Source organism: Natrix helvetica, assembly GCF_964273705.1.
Source record: "Natrix helvetica genome assembly, chromosome: 4".
Classification (NCBI taxonomy): domain Eukaryota; kingdom Metazoa; phylum Chordata; class Lepidosauria; order Squamata; family Natricidae; genus Natrix; species Natrix helvetica.
In genome coordinates, this window is record NC_138550.1 from 4275756 (window position 1) to 4298992 (window position 23237).

At 42.9% G+C, this 23237-nt stretch overlaps 2 protein-coding genes across 3 annotated transcripts in view; both read right to left on the reverse strand.

Annotated features, from left to right (window-relative positions):
- The window catches only part of UVRAG (UV radiation resistance associated), an 82556-nt gene extending 67502 nt beyond the window's left edge, over positions 1 to 15054 (reverse strand). For both annotated transcript variants that reach the window (XM_081949969.1, XM_081949970.1), the window contains exons 1-3: positions 14153 to 15054; positions 2782 to 2899; positions 1968 to 2002 (exon numbers count right to left, since the gene is read on the reverse strand). In XM_081949969.1, coding sequence (XP_081806095.1) covers positions 1968 to 2002; positions 2782 to 2899; positions 14153 to 14230 — 231 coding nt within the window. In that variant the 5' untranslated portion in view covers positions 14231 to 15054. The remainder of the gene's footprint in view (positions 1 to 1967; positions 2003 to 2781; positions 2900 to 14152) is intronic.
- A 3814-nt stretch (positions 15055 to 18868) lies between these two features.
- Positions 18869 to 23237, reverse strand: part of DGAT2 (diacylglycerol O-acyltransferase 2) — a 41300-nt gene continuing 36931 nt past the window's right edge. The window contains exon 8 of the mRNA XM_081949977.1: positions 18869 to 22820. Coding sequence (XP_081806103.1) covers positions 22666 to 22820 — 155 coding nt within the window. The 3' untranslated portion in view covers positions 18869 to 22665. The remainder of the gene's footprint in view (positions 22821 to 23237) is intronic.

A 23237-nucleotide genomic window follows, 5' to 3' on the forward strand; every position in this document is an offset into this window, starting at 1 on the left:
ATTGCTCGGTTACATAATAGGTTTCCAAAGAACATTGAAGGGCAAGTAATCTGGATTTTCCCCCCAAATTAGACAATTGCAAAATCTGTTCCATTCGTGGGAGAGTCAGCTGCTCAGGGTTGATGGGATTAGCTTCATTGGGAACGGACAACACAAGGTGCTACTTGGAACTGGGCCAGTGATTCTAGTCCAAGGGTCGGCAACCTGCGGCTCTGGAGCCGCATGTGGCTCTTTCATCCCACTGCTGCGGCTCCCTGTCGCCGATTGGCTCCACAATTGATAGAGCTTTTGGTTAGGACAGGTAGAGAAAAAAAGGACGCCGTGCTAGGAGGAGACTCTATGGTGGGGGAACTGGACTTCCGGTTGGCTCCAGAATTAAACGGGGGGGTTCCGGTTAGGAGCTTTGTAGCTCTTTGAGTGTTTAAGGTTGCCGACCCCTGCTCTAGGTCCTTGTCTAGCTGTTAGGATTCACCAGGGAGAGTCTATTACAGGGGTGTCCAAAGTTGGCAACTTTAAGACTTGTGGACTTCAACTCCCAGAATTCCCCAGCCAGCTGGCTGGGGAATTCTGGGAGTTGAAGTCCACAAGTCTTAAAGTTGCCAACTTTGGACACTCCTGGTCTATTAAGTCCAAAATACAGATGTCTCCTCATCTGGATCCAAAGTGCTGCACAGCCCTAAGGTGGATACAGGAAGTTCGCAACTTACAACCGCAATTGGGCCCAAAGTTTATGTTGCTAAGCCAGAAACATGTTAAACGAGTTTTGCCCCATTTTACGACTTTTCTTGGCCACGTTTGCCAAATGAATCACTGCAGTCGCTAAGTTAGTAACACGGCTGTTAAGTGAATTGACTTTGCTGGTCGGAAGGTCGCAAAAGGGGATCACGGGAACCCCGGGGCACTGCAACGGTCGTAAGTCTGAAAAACAGTCATTTTTTCCAGTGTCGTTGTAACTTCAAACGGTCACTAAGTGAACATGTTGTAAATCGAGGACTACCAGCATATGTATCAGCTTTGGGCACTAGGAAGATTACCTGTATTGGAAAGACTTTTTCCAAAGGGACAGATTTATACCTTTTGGGAGCTCTGCTTAATTACAAATTGTCATTAAAACCTTCACTAATAATTGATAGATCAGCTATGACCTTACCTCAGGGGTCCTCAAACTATGGCCCGCAGAAGCCTTAACCCTACACCCCTTCAGACAAATTGTTATCCAATCTCTTCTTTAAAGCTTTCAATGTTGGAGCATTTACAACTTCTGGAGGCAGGCTGTTCCACTGGCTAATTGTTCTCTTGTCAGGAAATTTCTTCTTAGTTCTAGGTTGGTTAGTTTCCATCTGTTGCTTCTCATCCTGCCTTCAGGGGCTTTAACAGAATAAGAGTTGGAAGGGACCTTGGGGGTCTTCTAGTCTAACCCCCTGCTTAGGCAGGAAACCCTACACCACTTCAGACAAATGGTTACGTAATCTCTTCTTAAGAACTTTCAGTGTTGGAGCATTTACAACTTCTGGAGGCAAGTTGTTCCACTGGTTAATTGTCCTCACTGTCAGGAAATTTCTCCTCAGTTCTAGGTTGCTTCTCTTCTTGCTTAGTTTCCATCCATTGCTTCTTGTCCTGCCCTCAGGTGTTTTGGAGACTAGCTTGACCCCCTCTTCTCTGTGGCAGCCCCTCAAATACTGGAAGACTGCTATCCTGTCTTCCCTGGTCCTTCTCTTCACTAGACTAGCCATGCCCAGTTCCAGCAACCATACATTCATACATTTTAGCCTCCAGTCCCCTAATCATCTTTGTTGCTCTTCTCTGCACTCTTTCTAGAATCTCAACATTTTTTTTACATTGTGGTAACCAAAGCTGGATGCAATATTCCAAGTGTGGCCTTACCAAGGCCTTATAAAGTGGTATTAACAGCTTAAAGGAAAAAATTAAAAGGAAAATCTTAGTAAAGATAATGACTGTTCACTTACCAATGAATTCTTTATGACTTCACTCTTATAAAATTCTATTAAGAAAAAAGAAAAAAAAATTAAAAGGAAGTTAGGGATCACATTGCAGAGATTCCCAAGGATATCGAGCGGGGAGAGCAAAACAGCAATTGATAATTAAAATCAACTGGAAGTCCTAGAGATGCCAGGATATGCAAACAATGATTGTCATAAAATATTATCCTTGGATTACATGGAAAACAAGCCTGTGAGAACCCATACCCATTGAACTCTTGTTATCAGAAAAACCAGCTTTCTTTAATCCAAGTATATATAAAAATGGCTGTCTCCTTGATTTGTGGGTTTGGGTGTTCCAGCATAACTCTGGAACGCCTGGAGCAATTTCAACCAAACTTGGTACACAGATGACTTACTCTCTGGAAACAAATACCCCGGGGGTAAGACACCCCGAACATCCCTTGGGGTATGTGTTCTGTTAAGATACAGCCTGTTGTGCCTTAAAATGGCTTCTACTGTACAGCGCAGTGGAGTTGGGTGTCCCTCCTGAACTCTGTTTTTGCTGGCAGAGGGTTTCAGGAAGCTGTTGCAGCCAAAAACGGAGCTTGGGAGCCTGTTTTCGCGGGCAGAACGCTCAGGCCGCCACAGGTGCCCCCGACACGAGTGACGTTGAACTAGCCACGCCCACCCTGGCCACGCCCACCCTGGCCACGCCCACCCCAGCCCTCTGAGGTCAAACACAACCCTGATGTGCCCCTCAATGAGTTTGACACCCCTGCCTTAGACAAACTGAGGAGATGGTGATGGAAATCAATGATAGAAACAGACATCTCTTTACCTTTGCATATATTTATGTTGTCGCACAAGTGAAGCGTGAAATAGGTATCCAGGAGGCGATAACCATTCCTATTGACAATATTCCGGGCTGCGATGTTACGCAAATGACGGAGGCGACGCTGGGAAAGAAAACGTTACAAATATTAAGCAGTGTTCGCTATTTAACAAATGCTATATTGTTTAACATGGGATGCTGGGTAAGAATTGCTCATGTTTGTTTTGAGGTATTTTTATTCTTTATAAAGCTTTGTTCTCAAGGGCCCAGCCTGCTATTGTCTCTCTGTCACAGCCTTACAAATAAAAATCCTATGTGTGTTCCTTAAGCACCCAGATGTAGAAAGCAAAATAAATTCTCTCGTTAGCTGTAGCTTCAGTTAAAAATGTACAGAGTCCTCCTATACTCTTTGCAAACAGCTGGTGATTTGCATTTTTTTAGAGAGTCGCTGAGGCCACTTGGAGGTTTGTCTGTGTCCTCAAGGTCACCTAAGTAGTGCAAATGGGCGTGGAGGCTTCTTGGAACTGCTAAAACATCCCACAGAAAGCACAGCTCCACAACACAATCCTTTCAGGAGATCCAAGGCGGCTGCACACGTATTTGCACCACTCGGGTGATCCTGAGGACACAGATAAACCTCCAAGTGGCCTCAATGATCCTCAAAAAGGATGCAAACGACCAGATGACTGCAAGGAATATAAATCCTCCCATACCCCACCATCCAGTCATAGCTGAAGAAGCTTCTTGGATGAGAAGCAAAACGCCTTCAAAGAAAAAAACCAAGAAAGTCCAGTTGCTTCTTGAAACAAAAGCAACAGAAAGGAGAAGGGATGAGGAAGGAAAGGAAGAAAGAAAGGGTAAAGCAGAGAAAGTCCAGTTGCCTCCTGAAAAAAACATCTTTGGGACATTGAAAAGCAGAAATGTTTCAGCAGAAAGCAGCAGTACATAGGAGTATTTCACCAATTTCAGCAACCTCCTGCAACTTCTTCTGTTAAACACACTTACAAACCACACTATAACCAGTGCCAATTAAAATTATCTCTTCCTATCCACTTCATTCGGAACAAGAAAATCACATTACAATCTCAAGGGCTATTAACTATTAACATGGTTTAAGCCCGTTAACAAGAACTACAAAACAGCATTCCAGGAAGAAAGCAAGAGATAAAAACCATCTGGAGAGAGACATTCAGTTTTCCTAAACTATTCAAAAACTGTTTTGTTTTGTTTTTAAAAGAAAAGTTGAATAGCAAACTAAAAACCACGGCTTATAAACTAGAATGCTTGACTTCCCACTTCTCAATGAACAGCAATAACTCTTTCAGCAACTTAGTGTTAGATGAAATTTTAATTCCCCTTGACTACTTCTACATTTTACGCATAATTTGTTTTACTCAATTTGCAACACAAGTTGTAAGTAGCCGTCTATACGGAAAGAAGCATGGAATTCTTTACTATGTCATAGGGTTTTCTTTTAAATTAATGAGTCACATTTTGTAAGAAATATGATGGTAGATAAATAAATAAACCTAAGGATTTATAACTTTCCATTTATTCCTTTATTAAAAGTATTAAATGAGACTATACAAAAAAAGCAGGCCTTACACATCATTCTCTACATTAAAACTTGAATATGTCACCATCAAACACTGGCCAGCCAAAAGGAAAACATTAATAGGTAATTATTCTGTCTTGTTTTAATAAATCTTATTAATTTCCGAGCTCTAGTGGCCTCGTGGTTAGAATGCAGTATTGCAGGCTTAACTCTGCCCACTGCTAGAAGTTCAAACCTGACTGGCTGAAGGTTGACTTCCATCCTTCCGAGGTCAGTAAATTGTTGAGGGCAAGATGCTGACTTTGTATTTATTTATTTATTTATTTATTTATTTATTCTTCGCATTTCTAAACCGCCCCCTCTCCCAAAAAGGGACTCGGGACGGTGTACAGTCCACACAATAAATAACAGATAAAATACAAATATAAATAGAACTATAAATATACGTATATATGTGGAGGAGGTTAAAATTAAGAGTACTGTACAGAAGAATAAATATGGGGCTAAAAGCCCTAAAAACAATTAAAATTAAAACATTACCCTTAAAATAACCAGATGACAGTATACTACCAAGAGTTCATAGATGTAACATTTATAATTATGCCAGGCCAGCTAATCGGAACAGGTGAGTCTTCAATTTTTGTCGGAAGGAGCGGAAGTCGGTGGTGGTTCTAATGTCGGGGGGGAGGTCATTCCAGAGGGTTGGGCCCATCACAGAGAAGGCTCTACTCCTTGGCGCCGCCCGCTGGCATTGCCTAGTGGACGGCACCTGGAGAAGGCCCTCCCTGTGAGAGCGGATTGGCCGCAGGGATGTATGTATGTAAGCTGCTTAGAGAGAGCTGTAAAGCACGGTGAAGCGGTATATAAGTCTAAGGGCTATTGCTGTGGCTAATATCCTTTCATTGGAAACTTGAGTCGATAGAGAATCATATCCTCTTTTTCTTCCAGGGAATTCTTCTTCTCACGAAGGAAAGAAAAATAATAAGAAGCTGCTTTGAAACTCTTCCCTTACCATTTCCTACGGTTTGTTTTTTTGCATATCAAACTTCCTTTTTTCCCCATATCAGTTTACAGGGCCAGAGCAGGGCACTGACAGGCTCACGTAAGAGTGCCAGTCAAACACTGCAGCAAGAATTCTGTTGTACACATCTTCCTGAACATTTACAAAAATCAATTGGACCACTGTGGCAAGATCTACGTGGGGCTGCCCTTGAAGAGCCTTTTCCGCTGCTCCAGAACACAGTAGGTTCCAGTAGGTACAAGCATTTCGTGATGCACTGAGCAGAATCATGCTTTGAGAATTGCCCTAGCTACCAATTGGGTGTGATTCAAAGTTCTGCTTATCAAGTGAAAGCCCTTGGCCTGGACATCTGCAAGACTTTGTGAAGTAACCCCTGCCTTCCGGATAACATCAGATAAGGTGGGTTCCATCTGCGTCCCCTAATCCAGGGACTGCATCTTTAGGGGCCATGGACAGATAGCAATAGCCCTTGAGACTTATATACTGCTTCACAGTCCTTTTCAGCCCTGAGTGGTTTACAATGTCATCATCTTGCACCCAACAAACAGGGTCCTCATTTTAACCACCTTGGAAGGAGGGAAGGCTGAGTCAAGCTTAGCTGGTCAGGATCGAACTGTTAGACAGTCAATGCCTTTTCAACCACCGCTTCCTCCTAGTCTAGAAGTTGAGTCATGACCACTGGACTCTTTTCCTTTTTGGTTTCAAACGTTTCGCTGCTTATCCAAGTAGCTTCTTCAGTCCTTTGGGGGAGTATTTTCCTGGACATCTCCTCCTCTCGCTTAGAAAGTCAGAGCTGGTTGTTCCAGAAGATCTCAGGAGCTGGAATAGGTTGGCTTCTCTAAGTTGCATGAGGTTTGGTTGGATGGTTGTGTGTTCCTAGCCCTATATATGTGACTTCACAAATTACATGGATTGTTACTTTTTTCTATTTTGTGTTCTTCTGGGGATACAGAAGTAGGGGATAGATGACATTCAGAGCTGATTGTGATTTAAATGGTTTATAAGCCCTGGAAACTCTTGAATAAATACATTTATATTCTGGGTCTTACATAAGACACCTCAAAATGCCAAGAGTACCTAAAAACCCTTCCCGAGGCTTCATTCATTACCAGATTTTGTTAAGATTCTTTAAATTTTTTTACATGACACTTTTAAAGTATGTTTTAGTATTTTTGTATTGTTTTTCATTTCTGTAAGCCATTTAAAGTCCTGCATTTGAGATGCATAGTCCCCTATCTCAAAATGCATGAATTTGAGTGGCTGTACAAATCAAACCGAGCAATTTTTTTTAAAAAAATAACTAAATTGGAAGCTAACATATTACAAAGTTAATATTGCCCTAAAACATAGTATTTTCTAGAGAAGTGATGACTAACCTTTTTGTCCCCACGTGCCGAAAGGGACAGCATGTTCACATGTGCCCATACCTATAATGCAATGCAGGCATGACACACACCCGCCCCCTGCACATGCACGCACAATCCCTCCACGCGCCCCGTTTTGGGCCTAGCAGGCCTCCCTGAAGCCTCTTGGGACCAAAAATGGGGCACAGGGGCGCCCCCACACTCCCCCCACCCACGCACAACCCTCCCCGCCCCCGCACATGCGCGGCAGAGACCCAAAAATCACCTTGCCAACGGGAAGCGCGCATGCATGCGCAGTGGAACTGAGCTGGGACAACAGCCCGCATGCCCGCAGAAAGGGCTCCGCATGCCACTTATGGAACGCGTGCCATGGGTTCACCATCACAGTTCTAGGGTGTTTTCGGGTCCTTACAGTGCCTCAGGAATCTCCAGGGCACTGTAAGAATGAAGCCTCCAGCTTTTGGGGGAAATTTGACCACCTGTTTCAAAAAAGAAGCTGCAGCAATAAAGCATTTTTGAGAGGCTGCGGCAGCCACAGGTAGTTGTGTGAATAAAATCTTGAGGAATCTTTGCTAAGACCTAAAACACAGCAGATGGCAGTAGAATTGAAATAACATCCCCATGAAATAGGCGTTCCTTTATTTCTAAATAAAAATGTATCTGCTGACCGAATACCAACAATCAGCAAAACAACTTCAAAGAGATCAACTGATGGCACTGTGACTACTCTCAATGTTAAGCTTACGTTGTTAGTCAAATACTATTCAATGGAATGTACTAAGAATATAGGTTGGCTTTGTTACACTCAGTAGCCAATTCACAGCCAAACGGGGAAATAACTCCCATGGAGTATTAAGCTCAATAAGAACCTTACGAGTTGAAAAAGTTGCTAGGTGTAAAATTTTAATAGACAAGACTTGCACAGAACAAAGTGTAATAAACATTCGCTTTCAACACTTTGCTCTCTTAAATGATTGTGACAGTTTGTTTGTGCAATTGTTCTACAGGGAAGGAGAAATGAAAAACCAAAAATATAGCACAGTATAGCCATAGGAAAAAAGCCTTCTTCCAGCAATTAAGTTACCCCCCAGTTAATAGAAACTTCTTCTGAAACAATACTGCGATTTAGTATATAGTTCAATCACTCACATGCTCAACTATTTTTAACACTCAAGGAGATTAATGGAAATTAGCTTCATTTCAGCAAATGCCATTGGGTTCCTCCTACCTTAACGACCATTCTCAGGACATTAGAAACACAACTACATCACATTAATGCCAACAAGGTGTAGCAAATGACAATTCCAATAATTAAGCATGAAGATGAAATCCATTATATCCAGAGGATACCGAACTGGGTATGTTCTACTAAAGACCACCCTAAGAATTTTCTTTTTTATCCAAGTTCTTAAAATTGTCAGGGCATATTATTCAAATAGCTATTCAAGAACAGAAACACAGGTCATAGCTGACAAACAACGGTCTGTAAGCTACTAAAGCTGTTGCAAATGAAGGCAATCTCGAATGAACTTGTGTCTTTCACCTCAAATAATTACTGAGGATAAAAACTAGAAACTACAGCATCCCTGAAAGAGAGATAAATTAAAGAGAGAGAGAAGTAACCTACATTCCCAACTTGCAATTCAGCAGAAGTCATTTGCGCTGCCTGAGCTTGGGGACTTGCCTGCAGGCATTTCATCACCTGAGTAGGTAACATCATCAGTGCTGGTGAGTGGTATATTTGCTCTCAGATTGTATAAAGTAGCTTTAAAGTAGTGGGAGTGTGGTTTTTCTCCCTGGTAGATCTTAGTTTATCAAAACCATACCCCAACCAACCCTGGCAAGGCAAGCTACTGTATATGAACAGGCAGCAAACACCACACTCACTAAACACTGATGATGTTACCTAGTCAGGTGATGAAATGCTTGCAAGCAAACCCCCAAGCTTAGAGACTACATGGCTGCCACAAGTAAGCCTGAGCTACGAAGATTCTCTTCTATTGGTATCAGTACAAATAAATGTGTAATTATCCAGCTACTATATGTTATGTGAGAGTTGTCTCCACTTCACTAAACTTTACACACTTTACACAGAAAAGATAATTTAGGTCAACTCTACAGTGGGGGCCTTTTGCAGCAGTTACAACTCAAAAATCTCTGCAAACATAATGCCAAATTAATAACATGGGGCAAAGTAGAAGCCTATCTAGGCAACTTGACCCTTTCTTTTCCTCTTGCTTATGTGGCTGCATCTGGTAACCACAACGAAAGGGGTTCTAGCAAATTTATTCAGCTACTTCAACCAGTATTATCTGCCCTGGGATTAGCTAAGAGATTAAAATCTAAGAACAGGCTTACCCTTCCCAGCCCCCATTTTGATTCAGAGTGCCAAGAAGTTAGGAAATAACTGGCTGGGCACTTCAAATGTAATGAAGAATCAGTTTCACATTCCACCCAAAGAACTTCTATTCTGAAAAAATCTGCTAGGAATTAAGAAAACAGACTTTTCCAGGACTTCTTGAAATACTTATAAAGAACATGATCACAAGCTAAGAATGTTTGGTGCTTGATAGCTTCTTATCTAATCACTAGGTCCTTTTCACTCACTTTTCTTTTGTTAGAAAAAATGTAAGAGGATCACTTTCAGGGGTGAAATTCAGCAGGTTTTGATAAGACTCTGGAGAACCAGTAGCGGAAATTTTGAGTAGTTCAGAAAATTGGCATGTGCCACCTCTGCCTGGCCCCAGAGTGGGGTGGGAATGGAGATTTTGCAGTATCCTTCCCCTGCCATGCCCACCAAGCCATGCCCACCAAGCCATGCCCACCAAGCCACACCACACCCACCAAGTCATGCCCACAGAACCTGTAATAAAAAAAAATTGAATGTCACCACTGATCACTTTAGAATATTATTAGCAATAGAGGAGCTAAATTGGCTCTAGAGCTCAAAACAAATTGCTCCCAATTTCAAACTCTGAGAGAACGGGCCTTGTTTAACAACTTAAGTCTGCTAAAGCCCAACTTTTGTTTTATAAACACTGTTCGGTATTAATTCCTTTCTCTGGAATTTCTTGTACATTTTACTTTTCTGCTAATGGCCAGCGTGTAAAATAACTCCACCTTCCCATGTTGTGTTTCGCATTGTTGTGCCTCTCCTCCTCCCCCCCCCCCCCCAATCATCCACTCCCTTTGAAGGAAGAAACCTTTTTTAAAAATTTGGCTGCTTTACTTGGGTTTTCTGGTGGATGTAAGGTTGGCAAAACACAGGGGTCTCCTTTGTTTTGTTCCCACACACCTGTTTCAAGGTTGCAGCTTTATAGACAACTCCTCTGGGCTGATGATGAGAAGGCTTAAAGGGAGGAGAGGAAGACAGCGCAGGGGCCTGCCATTTTTCTACACAGCCTGCTCTTCCACGCATTTATACTGCCCGTCTAGAAAAATGCACAATCTAAAATGTTCTATTAGCAGACTAATCATCCACTTTAGTGCAGACAGTCTTTGACTTACAACCACAATTGACCCCGAAATTTCTGCTACTAAGCGAGACGGTTAAGTGAATGTTGTCCCATTTTACAACCTTTCTTGCCACAGTCGTTAAGTGAATCACCAAAGTTGCTAAGTTAGTTAACACGGTTGTTAAAGGAATCTGGTTTCCCCATTGACTTTGCTGATCAGAAAGTTGCAAAAAGGGATCACGTGACCTCAGGACACGGCAATTGTCATAACTATGAATCGGTTGCCAAGCATCTGAATTTTGATCACAGGAATGTTGCAATGGTCGTAAGTGTGAAAGATTTTCATACGTCACTGTTGTAAGTCGAGGATTACCTGTCTAGCTACGCAACTCTGTGATCCGTTTTGGGTCATCCTTTGGGAGAGAGACAGTGTAGTCTGACATTACCAGAATGGACACTAAATATTAGGCTGACTATATATATATTTTTACACCAATGCTGGATCGTCATATGGTCACCCCAAAAGAGCATATATCATAAATAGAAAAATAATAATTGGCAAACAAACATCAGTAAGTTAATATTTACTTAAGGTAAACAGATAAACAGAATGACCACAGGTGGGCAAAAAAGCACTGAGAGTGGGTGTAACTTCCAACTTCCCACTGGCTTCCCCAGTGACTCTGCTTGTAGGAAGCCAGCGGGGAACATTTGAAATCACAATCATGTGACTGCAGGGACACTGCAGTGGCCACTACTTTCAATTTCAATTGCACAGGAGTACAGGTAGTGCTTGACTTACAACGGTTTGTTTAGTGACTGTTTGAAGTGCCCATTTTTCACACTTACAATCATTACAGCATTCCCATGGTCACATGATCACATTTTATTTTGCATTTTGATATTTTACACATTCTTTAAGTTAGCAAATTTTAGGGCTCTTTATTCAAAAATTGTTTGGGCATAATGCACTGCCTGAGATATCTTGAGCATATAAACAGACAAACCCAATGAAAAATTTAGTAGTTATAGATAAAGAAGCATTGTACTATACTAAGCACTTATTTGACTGAATCAATTCATAACACATTCTGGCAGATGATCAAGCAGGTTTTCAGAGCTGGACACTCTGTTTTTTGACCATGCTCTTATATTGCAATTTCTAGCAGAAAAGAATCGTGCAAGCCAGGTCTTGTATTCCAAATTGCCTCTACTGATTTCCAATCTGCATTCAAGCTCATCTCCAGAACAAAGCTGTAAGGGAAATGCAAAAATACTGCTTCTATAAGCAGATGTAAGGCAAATATCAACAGGATTATAATGAGCATTTTTTAGCCTCTTGTTCTGAGGAAACACTCGAAAGTAAGTGTGCTAAAATCAAGATCCTAATTTCCACTTATCTCAGCTTAATAAATGTCTGGCGATTAAATGGTCAGACATTAGGCATGTTAAAATGTTTAAATACTTGGAATACATTTTCCATAGCTCTACCAAATGTAGGCCACATAAAAATTATACAGATTACATGCACAATACTAGCAAGAGAAATGTAATCTCTCCCACTTGACCCATACACAAGCAATAAAGTTATAGTTGGCTAAGGAAGGTATTAAAAAATGATATTCTAGAATGTCAACAGATGTATAAATCAAATACCAACAACAGCTTTAGTGTGGCTCATCTCTTTATCATTTTGAACATTCATTATTTGACAAAAAAAAGTAGTGGGAGGAGTAAGCAGAAGCAGCATATATTTCAGAGGAATCTATAAAAAAACTTTTGTTAAGACCATATCAGTCCTTGCTCTTCCACAAAGAGTTCAGTTCCTAAGGACTATATCCCAAAGGACCCCTCGTGTACCTAAAATGGCAGGGAGGAGGCAGGTTGGTTTAAATCAGGGGTGGGGGAAATACGGTCCCTTTATGACTTGTGGACTTCCAACTCCACAACTGTAGGTTTCAACTCACAGCTGACTTTTGAATTGAATTGAATTTATTGAATTTATAGACCGCCCCCTCTCCCCGAGGGGACTTGGGGCGGTGTACAGACAGCAAGCTAAAAACCATGTACAAAATAAATAATCTTAAATACCCCTAAAATCAAATTAAATGTTAGGCTGTACAGTAATAAAAATTAAAAAGCAACCTAAAAAGACTACCCCTAGAAATTTAAAATACAGGCTAGAAAGATTAAAACTACGGTTAGGCCAGGCCAGCTAAGTTGAACAGGTGGGTCTTAAGTTTCTTGCGGAAGGGGCGGAGATCGGTGGTTATTCTGATGTCGGTGGGGAGGTCATTCCAGAGGGTCGGGCCCATCACAGAGAAGGCCCTACTCCTGGGCGTCGCCCGCTGGCACTGCCTAGTGGACGGCACCCGGAGGAGTCCCTCTCTGTGAGAGCGAATTGGCCGCAGGGATGTATGGGGTAGGATGCGATCCCGCAGATACCTAGGTCCTGTGCCATGGAGCGCTTTAAAGATGATAGTCAACACCTTGAAACGCACCCGAAAAGCCACAGGTAGCCAGTGCAGACTTGTGAGTTGAAACCCACAAATAATCAAAAGGGCCATAGTTCCTCACCCCTGCTCTAAATAAAGTGTAAACTTATGCGTTCTTAGTGTTCTCTGGGCTTCGATGTTTTCCTGCAGATTTTGTTGCCAGGCTACGGAACATCAACTGTGCATGAACGAATAATGAAACTTCTGTAGGAAAACAACCAAAAGCTCAGAGAACACTAAGAACCCAAATTGTAAGTAGGCACGTTAATCATCCTTATAAAAACCGCAATGCTGTTTCTTCAAAGAGATAATCTTGACCATGGGCTATGATCATGTGATGTCAAACAACCCAGAAGAATCTTGGCAAGCCATTTGGACCAGTCTGCCCTACCTAGGATGCTTCTGAGTTCTCAAATTCCTTTTTCAGGCCAGCAAACTATAGAGATCAATTAAGAGCACTGACATCGGCATGTTTTAATCCCCTCCGAATAGCTATTCTTTAGGGTGGAATTATAGAAAAGATTTCATATAACATAAGACTGTGCACTTTAAGAAAAAGCCGACTGAATCAATCATTCCTGTTCTCTTGCATTGCACCTTTTATAAGAATGGAATTTCTATACGAAAGTTATATATTTCATAAAGACATAATTAGGGGAAGGACCATCCCAAAGGTGCTTTTTCAGGAGGCAACTGGACTTTGTTTTTTTTTCTTTTGAAGACGTTTCACTTCTCACCCAAGAATCTTTTTCAGCTCTGACAGGAAAGTGGGGAATGGAAGGATTTATATTCCTTGCAGACAGCTGATCATTTGCACCCTTTTAGAAGGTCAGGAATTAGGGAAAGGAATTCCACACATTCACTGGTCCTGTGTTATAGGGCAGGGTAATATCCAAAAAATAATAGCAGAGCTACTTTGATATACATCAGTCCAGTAGTTAAGGTGCTGGCCTAAGGAACCAGAAGGCGGTGAGTTCTAGTCCCACCAAGGAAGCCCACTGGGTGACTTTGGTCTAATCACTAAGAGACAGGAAGTTCTAGTTCCATATTAGGCATAAAACCCACTGGGTGCCTTTGGGCCAATCACCAGGTGATAGTGAGTGCTAGTCCCACTTTAGGCATAAAACCAACTGGGTGACTTTGATCCAATCACCAGGAGTCTGTGAGTTCTAGCTCTGCCATAGGCATGAAACTGACTAGGTGACTTTGGGCCAAACACCAGGTGAGGGTGAGTTCTAGTTCTGCCTTAGGCACGAAAGCCAGCTGGGTGACTTTGGATCACTCACTCACTCTCACCCTAACCCATCTCACAGGGTTGTTGTGATGAGCGCGCGATTCCAGACACCCGGAAGCAGGAGGGGAGCTGGAAGTGAAGCGGCGAGGAGCGCGCGCCCCTCCGCTCCCCAGACCCCTCCCCCCTCACGTGCTCGCTCCCGCGGCTCGTTAACCCTTTCCCTCCCGGGCCCGCAGCAAAAACACCGACCGACCTGCTGAGACGGCAGCTCCACATGCATGGAGCGGGAGGTGGGACCCGGCGGGGGCAGGACGGCAGCAGTTTGGCTCATACTGACGGCGGCACGGCGGCGGCCCTGAGGGCTCCGAAGCAGGAGAGGGCTTGGCGCATGCGCATTGAGCCCGCTCCCGCCGCTGCCGGTGAGGATTCGGAAGAGTTAAGGGTGACGACGAGGCCTCCGAAAGGTCCCGGCGGCCGCTCCTGGGGCTTCTTTGAAAGCCTCCAGCTCGCTTTTTCCGGGACCGGCGAAACGACTCCAGCGCTTCTCCGCGAAGCCCTATTATTTCCAATACTGCTGAGGCGACTAGAAGACGGAGCGACGGAGACACGCCGCCCGCTGATTGGCTCCTCGGGGAGGAAGGCGGGCTTCCTCCTTGCGGCAGCGCGGACGCATTGGTCCCTAAGCACGTCGGTCTAACTCAACGTCTCCGTCTTTCTGAGGCGCTTCATTACGTCTGCGTGTGTATTTGGAAACACCGCCTCTATGGACAGCGAACGTGCATCTCGCCCCTCATTGGTCGGCGGGCTCCTTACAAGGGGCGGGCCTGAAGGGATACTATATAAGACGCTCTCCGCGATTGGACGGAGCTTTATAGTGATGGACAGGCGGATGGAACTAGGTGAAGGGTGGGAAGCCGAGGACAGGGGGTCACGTGGTCTTGTTTTGTCAAGTGACGAAAGCCGTTCGGAGGGAGGAGAGCGCATCTCCATAGCAACAGATGAAGGAGGCCGGGCCCGGGCCCGCCTGTCTAGAGGATGCTGTATCACCCATCATGCATTGCGTCGCCCGTTTGCAAAAGAAACGGGAATTAAAAATGCTTGTGGCTTTTTTGCAAGCCACCACCACAAAGAACTTTTGTTAATGGCATAAATGCACAATGAATAAAGTTGCACTCTGTTGGCAGTGGCTTCTGTTTATTTTTATAGCTCAATATAAGAACAAAATGTTCATGATACCATGAAATAAAATAAAAATAATAAAACAGCTTAAATCAGGGATAATTATATCACAATTGATCCTCACAGCCCTCCAAAATAATTCAAATAATAACTAGGTAACCCTTTCAGTTATAATTTCAGAAATATTCCCTTGTGGGAAAGAAATGTCCATCTGGGTTCATTTCCAAGATGGGAGAAAGACCAGAAAAATGGGAGGCCGATTGGAAAGAAGGCTTAATGATGAACAGGACCACCAAGCCCATCATTCTGGGGCAGCTGACAAAATGGAGGGGATTTTATACCTTCTCTAAGCTTTGCACTTGAGCTTCCTGTTCCTGTGCAAGAGCATGGATTCCTATTGGCTGTTGTCAGACTCCCATGGGGCCCTGCAGGGGTTATGTAGGGTAATAGCTGGCTCTATAAGCAAAATATAAATCCTAGGTGTTTGTCTGAGCTAAGTTTGCTCGATGTTTGGACTGCTCTGAGGTTAATGCAATAATTCCTATTGTGGCTTAACAGCTTTGTCCTGTGTTGAATCTTGAGTGATGGCTGCTTTTAATCCTACCATTCTGCCTGTTAGGGTTCTAAATAGGATCCAAAATTAAATCAGAGTCCGAGGCAAAGGATTCCTCAAAATTCCAATTTATTAAGAAAGCCATGTTGGCACATCTGGGAAAACCTGAATCTGAAAGCTTCCCGGTTTTCCCCATCCAGTTGAAAGTTCAAGATCTTGCCCCCAAACCCACAAGTCCATCACATGGTCCAATCTTCCACTGCCACGCTGGCAGCTTCCGCCCATCCAGTTCCGGTCAGGTACAGAGGTGCAGAGAGAAAGGATGACCTTAGCTTTCTAGAAAGAATTTTGTTATGGCTACATAGCATCTAACTCCGTACAATTCCCCCTCCCATTTCCCCACAATAGAAAATGCATAGTAGAATAATAGAAAGTGTGGCAGGCCAAAGATCCAAAAGGAATATGGCTGCAGGCCTGATACTGCCTTTGCTTCAAAATATCCTGTCTTGAGGAGATCTCTTGCTTTGCCTATGAATAGAGCTATCTAGTTTTCAATAAGCTCTATCTCTTAAGTGTTGACATCTGATGTGGGCTATTAAGGAAAGTGGGGGGGGTTGCTTTCTGCCTCTAAAAACATGTTTCTCAATTATAATACTCTGCATTTTTTAATATTCCTCAAAATATTTCATTCTTCTAGGAGTGGGGGTGGCTTCCCTCTCCCCATCAGATTCTTTAATGCCTTCAACAATGACAGAGCATTTGATGCAGTGCCTTCCTTAGAAAAGTTGGCATACCTTCTACCTTAAGGATATTATGAGTACAATTTTAGCAGAATATATCAAGAGAGACAAAAAACAGCTGTGGTGGGACATGGATCTGGTTTACAGGATAAATTCAGCATATGCTAGAAGTCATAATGTTCCAAGGGAGATGCATGTTAAATTCCTCAGGAGGAACACAAGGGATGAGGTGCTTGGGACCCAAAGGGAGAGGCCATTGAAATATAAAGATGAAGAAATTACCATTCTTAAACAGATTCCGAAAAAGATAAGAGAGAGGAGGAGGAAGTATTCCTCCTTATCAAAGATGTTATACAATAAAGGAATTTGGTTTAGATGGTTATTGCCAGAGGGAATGTTGATCTTCTGGGAGGGAAATAGGATTAGAATTAATACAGTGCAGGAGGCTGAAGCCTTCATTAAAAAGCATCCCTCCCTCCTAGAGGATGAACACAGTGAAGGTAGTGAAAAGGACAGCAAGGTACAAGACAAGAAGGAAGGGGGGGCTGTGGCTCCCTCTGGGGACAGGGAGGAAGGAGCAATATCGAAAAGGCTCAGGTCACAAAAATAAAAGTATTTGAAATAACAGTAATTGTTGATATTCTAGAAAGTGACAAAGGAAAATGATTGAACACATGGTTGACAACATAGAATAAGACTGTTTTCTGCTTATCTTTTATATTTTGTTTTTAAGATTGTAAAAATTGTGAGATTTGGATGGATTTCTATCACTAGTGTGGGAGCTGCCAAAAATTTTTATATATCCCCTTACCTTTCCCCATAAATGTTTAAAAACCAATAAGTCTTTTTTAAAAAAAGAAAAGAAAAGTTGGCATACCTTCAGAAGAGGTGTACAGATAGTCCTCAACTTACAACAGTTCACTTAGTGAACTTTCAAAGTTACCACAGCACTGGAAAAAGCGACTTAGGACAATTTTTCAGAGTTACCACCTTTGCAGCATCCCCATCATGATGTGATCCAAATTCAGGCACTTGGCAATTGGTTCATATTTACGACCGTCGCTGTGTCACAAGGTCAGGCGATCCACTCTTATGACCTTCTGACAAGCAAAGTCAATGAGGAAACCAGATTCCCTTAACAACCAGGTTACCAACATATCAACTGCAGTGATTCACTTATCAACGAAGACAAGAAATGCCATAAAATGGGGCAAAACCCCATTTTATGTCTCATTAAACAAAAATTTTGGGCTCCATTGTTGGTCGCAAGTTGAGGACTACCTGCATCTGTCTGAAAAATAGCCCCTGTTGAATTATACAGATAGTTCTTGACTTACAAACATTTACTTAGGGACGTTTCACAGTTACGGCACTGAAAAAAGTGACTTACGACCATTTTTCACACTTCTGATCACTGCACCATCCTCATCGTTCTGTGGTCAAAATTCAGACGCTTGCAACTGACTCATATTTATGACAGTTGCAGTATCCTGGGGACGTTCTCAGAAGCAGCAAAAGTAATGGGGAAGCCAGATTCACTTAACAACCGCATCACTAACTTAACTGCAATGGTCCACTTAACAACTGTGGCAAGGTGGATTTTAAAATGAGGCCCAATTCACTTAACTGTCTTGCTTAGCAACAAAAATTTGGGGCTCAATTGTGGCGATGGTCAATGACTAACTGTGTATCATCATCATCATTTTTTAATGACCCCATCATCACTTGCGGGATGGAATCTGGGCAAATGAATAGAGCTGAGTGTTGACTGGCCGGATGCCCTTCCTGTCACCAATGCGGAGTTATATTCAGCAGATATAATAACGTGCCCAGAGAGAGAAATATCTGCCTCTACCTAGGATTGAACTCTCAGCCTCCTGATTGTGAGGCGATAGCTCTACCTCTAGGCCACCGCACCAATGACTAACTGTATATACAGCCTAATAAATAAAACAACGTAAGTATTAGATAGGGTCTTATTGGGGCATTGGGTTGATCAAACCACCTGAAAGCTGCATCTGTTTATATATTCTTAGGGCGGTTTTCGATCAGCACTAATCATAGTAGTTCAGTCGCTTATTCAGTCTTATTTATACACATTTCTAGCTCAATCTTCTCAATTTTTAAACCACAATTCATTCTTAAGGTGGCTTGATCCTATAAAATTAATGAGGACTAAAGCACAAAAAAAACCTGCGGTAGAAAAAATGAAGAAGAGGAAGACAAGGAGGTTGTAGCTGGATAGAATTGATGGCAGCTACAAAAAAATTAAAATACCTAAAAGAATAATGTATGAAGAGGTATATCAACATAGTTGAAGCCAAGAGGAATGGAAAACTATGGTGAGATGCTGGTATAATAAATTCTGTTGGTGTAACCTTGATTTTTCCTCATCTTTGGTTTATTATTTCTTATTTTTCTGCACTCTGCAGAATGTTGCTTACCGGCCAAACTTTTGAAGATCAGATCCAGGAAAATAACAAGCAGTAAACCAGTATATTTTTGTTTGTTTATTTTTATAAATTTATACAAAATCTTCCCGTCCAACCCCTATGTTCAGTCCTCTCCGTGAAATGTCTCCAGACTGCAGCAGTCTAATTTTTCTAAATGAATATATGTGTAACATGGTCAGCGTCAGAGAACCTTAAAAATTAATTAAGCCCCTGGCTTTTTGCATTACAACAGTTTTATTTTTTTCAAACGAGACTTTTAAGATGTCCAGACTTAAATGCTGGCTTGGGAATTCTGGGGGTTGAAGTTCAGACACCTTAAAGTGGCCAAGTTTGGAGAAAAATAAACTGCATTACACAAAGGCACATATATAGCTTCAGTCATTATTGGCAGTTAAAATACTTGGAAGGCTAAGGGTTAAACATACAATAGTGCAAAACATTTAAACATATATTAACATGTCAGCATGATCGGCTCCGAATTTATTCCTCTACAAAGCTTCAGTCAACGTGTAAACATTTAGAAATAGGAAATACATTACACCAGATAACTAGCATATATACATCAATCTAAAATGGACTGGAGGATGGGATGGGATGGGATGGAATAAGAACAGCAAAGAAAGGAATAGGAGTAGGAGTAGGAGTAGGAGTAGCAATAGAATAGAATAGGAATAGAATGGAATAGAAGAATAGAATAGAATAGCATAGAAAATGGAATGGAATGGAATAGAATAGAATAATAGAATAGAATAGAACAGAACAGAACAGAAAATGGAATGCAATGCAATGCAATGGAATAGAATAATAGAATAGAAGAATAGAATAGAATAGAATAGAATAGAATAGAATAGAACAGAACAGAATAGAAAATGGAATGGAATAGGAATCTGGAAGGGAACTTGGAGGTCTTCTAGTCCGACCTCCTGCCCAGAGCAGGAAACCTCGATATCATTTCTGCATTCTTTTTAAAAATTACCAAAGTTATTGGTAAGCCCAAAAGTTTTCTCACAAACTTTCATCTGGATTAAATTCTCTCTTAGCTGGCTGATAAACATCGCAAAGGATGTTTCTACAGTACGGGCCTTTAAATAAAGGGAAATATTTTTTAAGGCCCAGCCAAACTGTTCAAAAAAGCAACTTCTCTGCCCATTTTTTGCACCCTTAAAACCTCCTTCACCTCGCCTTTCCCAGGTTTTAAAACAGTAATGGGAAAATTTGGCAGCTAAATTTGGGAAGAGCAATCTCGGGGTGATATGGTGGTGGTGGGGCACAGGTTGCCCTCTCGTTTTAATGGATGGACAACTGGAAAAAAATTGCACCTATTGGACAGTAAATTGTTTATACCGCATCATGATTGAGGTTTTGCACAAACGCCCGAGAAACTTTTTAAAAAGCAAAATTAAATTCAATGTAGAGAAAAGTAAAGTTTTACACTTAGACAAAAAAAAACCAAAGTACACATATAGACCACACTTAGAGTACTGCATCCAGTTTTGGTCACAATATAAAAAATGATGTTGACTCTAGAAAGAGTGCAGAGAAGAGCAATCAAGATGATGAGGGGACTAAATCATACGAAGAACGGTTGCAGGAACTGGGCATGGCTAGTCTAGTGAAAAGAAGGACCAGGGGAGACACGAGAGCATCTTCCAATATTTGAGGGGCTGCAACAGAGAGGAGGGGATCAAGCTATTTCCCAAAGCCCCCAAAAGCCAGACAAGGAACAATGGATGGAAACTGATCAAGGAGAGATTCAACCTGGAAATAAGGAGACAGTGAGAACAATCAACCCATGGAATAGAAGTTGTGGGAGCTTCATCCCTGGAGGCTTTCAAGAAAAGACTGGACTGCCATTTGTCCAAAATGGTATAGCGTCTCCTGCTTGGGCAGGGGGTTGGACTAGATGACCCACAAGGTCCCTTCCAACTCTGTTAATCTGTAAGATTGATCCCTGAATTATGATAAGTGAGAGAAAGATGAAGAGAAAGAACGACCCCAATGGCTTCTTACATTGTTTAGGAAGCTTCTCAGTCATCCAGCTGTATCAAAAGTGGGTGGTTTTTTTTTTAATTTTTGAAAAGGCAACTGGACTTATTTTTTTTTTGAGGAGGAGGAGGAAGACGTTTTGCTTCCAATTCCTGGAAACTTCATCACTTGTATTGGATGGTGTGGGAGATGAAAAGAGAATTATGGAAAGTTGAAATGAGTTGGTGGGAGTGAGAATGATAGATTTTGATGGGGGTGGGGTGGGAGAAGGAAAGATTGTGTTTCTATGCAGTCAACTGGTTTTACCAGTGGTGGGATTCAGCCGGTTTGGACCAGTGGTGGGATTCAGTCTTAACCAGTGGTGGGATTCAGTCGGTTCGGATGACCAGCTGTCTCTGCCCTGTCCTGTCTTATATTTCCTTCTTTCTGACTCAGCTGATTCGCGCGGCACAGTTGATTTCCGCGCCCCGCTATTCTACTTACCGGGGCTGCCTTAGAAGGTAAGCAGCTGAGCTTCACATTTCTGTATTTTGAACGCTGCGCGCAAGCGCATTAAGCACGCGATCACCGAACCCGTTGTTAAATCTGTTGCAGCCCACCCCTGGTCTTAACTCTCTCTCAGAGCCGTTGCAGTTACTTGGGGTTTTAGCCGTGACCTCAGGCCCTCCTGAAACAGAGGTGTGGAATCTTCTTGGAACGGCCAAAAGGACTATATTTATACCCTGTTTCCCCGAAAATAAGACCTCCCCAAAAATATTGCAACACAGCAGCAGCCATGAGGTGTCTCCAGTGTGCATTTCCTTCTGTCCCCGTTTCTTATCCGTTTCCCTGCGTTTTCCCTTTCAGAAGAAGCTACGCCATGTCACAGGTCAGAGAACCTGCTTGGAGGAGAGAAGGTCTCCATCAGTAGTGAAATTCAAAACTTTTTAGTACCAGTTCTATGGGTGTGGCTTGGTGGGCGTGGCAGGGGAAGGACACTGCAAAATCCCCATTCCCTCCTCACTTCAGGGGAAGGATATTGCAAAATCCCTATTTCCTCTCCACTCCAGGGGAAGGATACTGCAAAATCCCCATTCCCTCCCCACTTCAGGGGAAGGATATTGCAAAATCCCTATTTCCTCTCCACTCCAGGGGAAGGATACTGCAAAATCCCCATTCCCTCCCCACTTCAGGGGAAGGATATTGCAAAATCCCTGTTTCCTCTCCACTCCAGGGGAAGGATACTGCAAAATCTCCATTCCCTCCCCACTCCAGGGGAAGGATACTGCAAAATCCGTTTCCTCTCCACTCCAGGGGAAGGATACTGCAAAATCCCCACTCCCTCCCTACTCCTGGGGCCAGCCAGAGGTGGTATTTGCCAGTTCTCCAAACTACTCAAAATTTCCACTACCGGTTCTCCAGAACCTGTCAGAACCTGCTGAATTTCACCCCTGGTCTCCCTTCAAGGAAAGCCCCTCTCTTGCAGAGGTGGTGGCCTGTATGCCGGCTTAAAAGATGGCTGGCTACGTTCTCCCTGTTCTCAACCAGGGAAATCTGGGCATCCCTGAATAGCAACGGAGGGGGAAAAAGGAAATGGCTGACCTTGGGCGATTGAGGTGGGAAGAGGGGATTTAATGGGATAAGGCAGCTCTGCCAGCCACCGAACCGTACACGGGCTCTAAGAGAGATCTAATATTTGAATATTTAGACAATATTCCTTTATCTTCTCTACAGATCCATGCTCGGATTTCCCCCAATTCCATAGAGCAGAAGACAAAAACGGAAAGTGGCAGAAAGAGCCTCTTTTGGGGCCGGTTTTTTCCAAGCCCACCAGCAAATTTAAAGGCTCCCAAGCGCCGTCGCCCGGGGTTGGCCGTCAGTTGATCTCCAGCGTCTCCGTCTCCGACAGGCCGAATTTCGTCTTGTACTTCTCAAAGAGTTTCGCCAGGGACTGTACGTACAGGCTGTGATAAAAGTCTATTTCCTTCTGGCTCGGATTGTCGGTTTTGGGGATTGTGATGGGCTCGCCGACTGGAAGGCAAAGGAGAGGAAGGTCACGGAAAGAAAGGTTAGGCCCTAAAGCAGGGGTATCCAAACTTGGGAACTTTAAGACTTGTGGACTTCAACTCCAAGAATTCCCCAGCCAGCATGGCTGGCTGGGGAATTCTGGGAGTTGAAGTCCACAAGTCTTAAAGTTCCCAAGTTTGGACACCCCTGCCCTAAAGTAAGTTTCTCTCCGTTTGCAATCTAATAGGATTACACTAAAATATGAGCAAACCCAGGGATTCAGCCTGTTCGGACCGGTTCAGGCGAACTGGATGCTAATTTCACATCTGGTTCGCTGAACCTATAGTTGCAAAGATTGGCTGGCCCCGCCCACCCCTCCCTTCCCCTCCCAGGAGTCTCCATGTGGCCCGTTTGGATGCCAGGCAAGTACAGGGCCTGCAT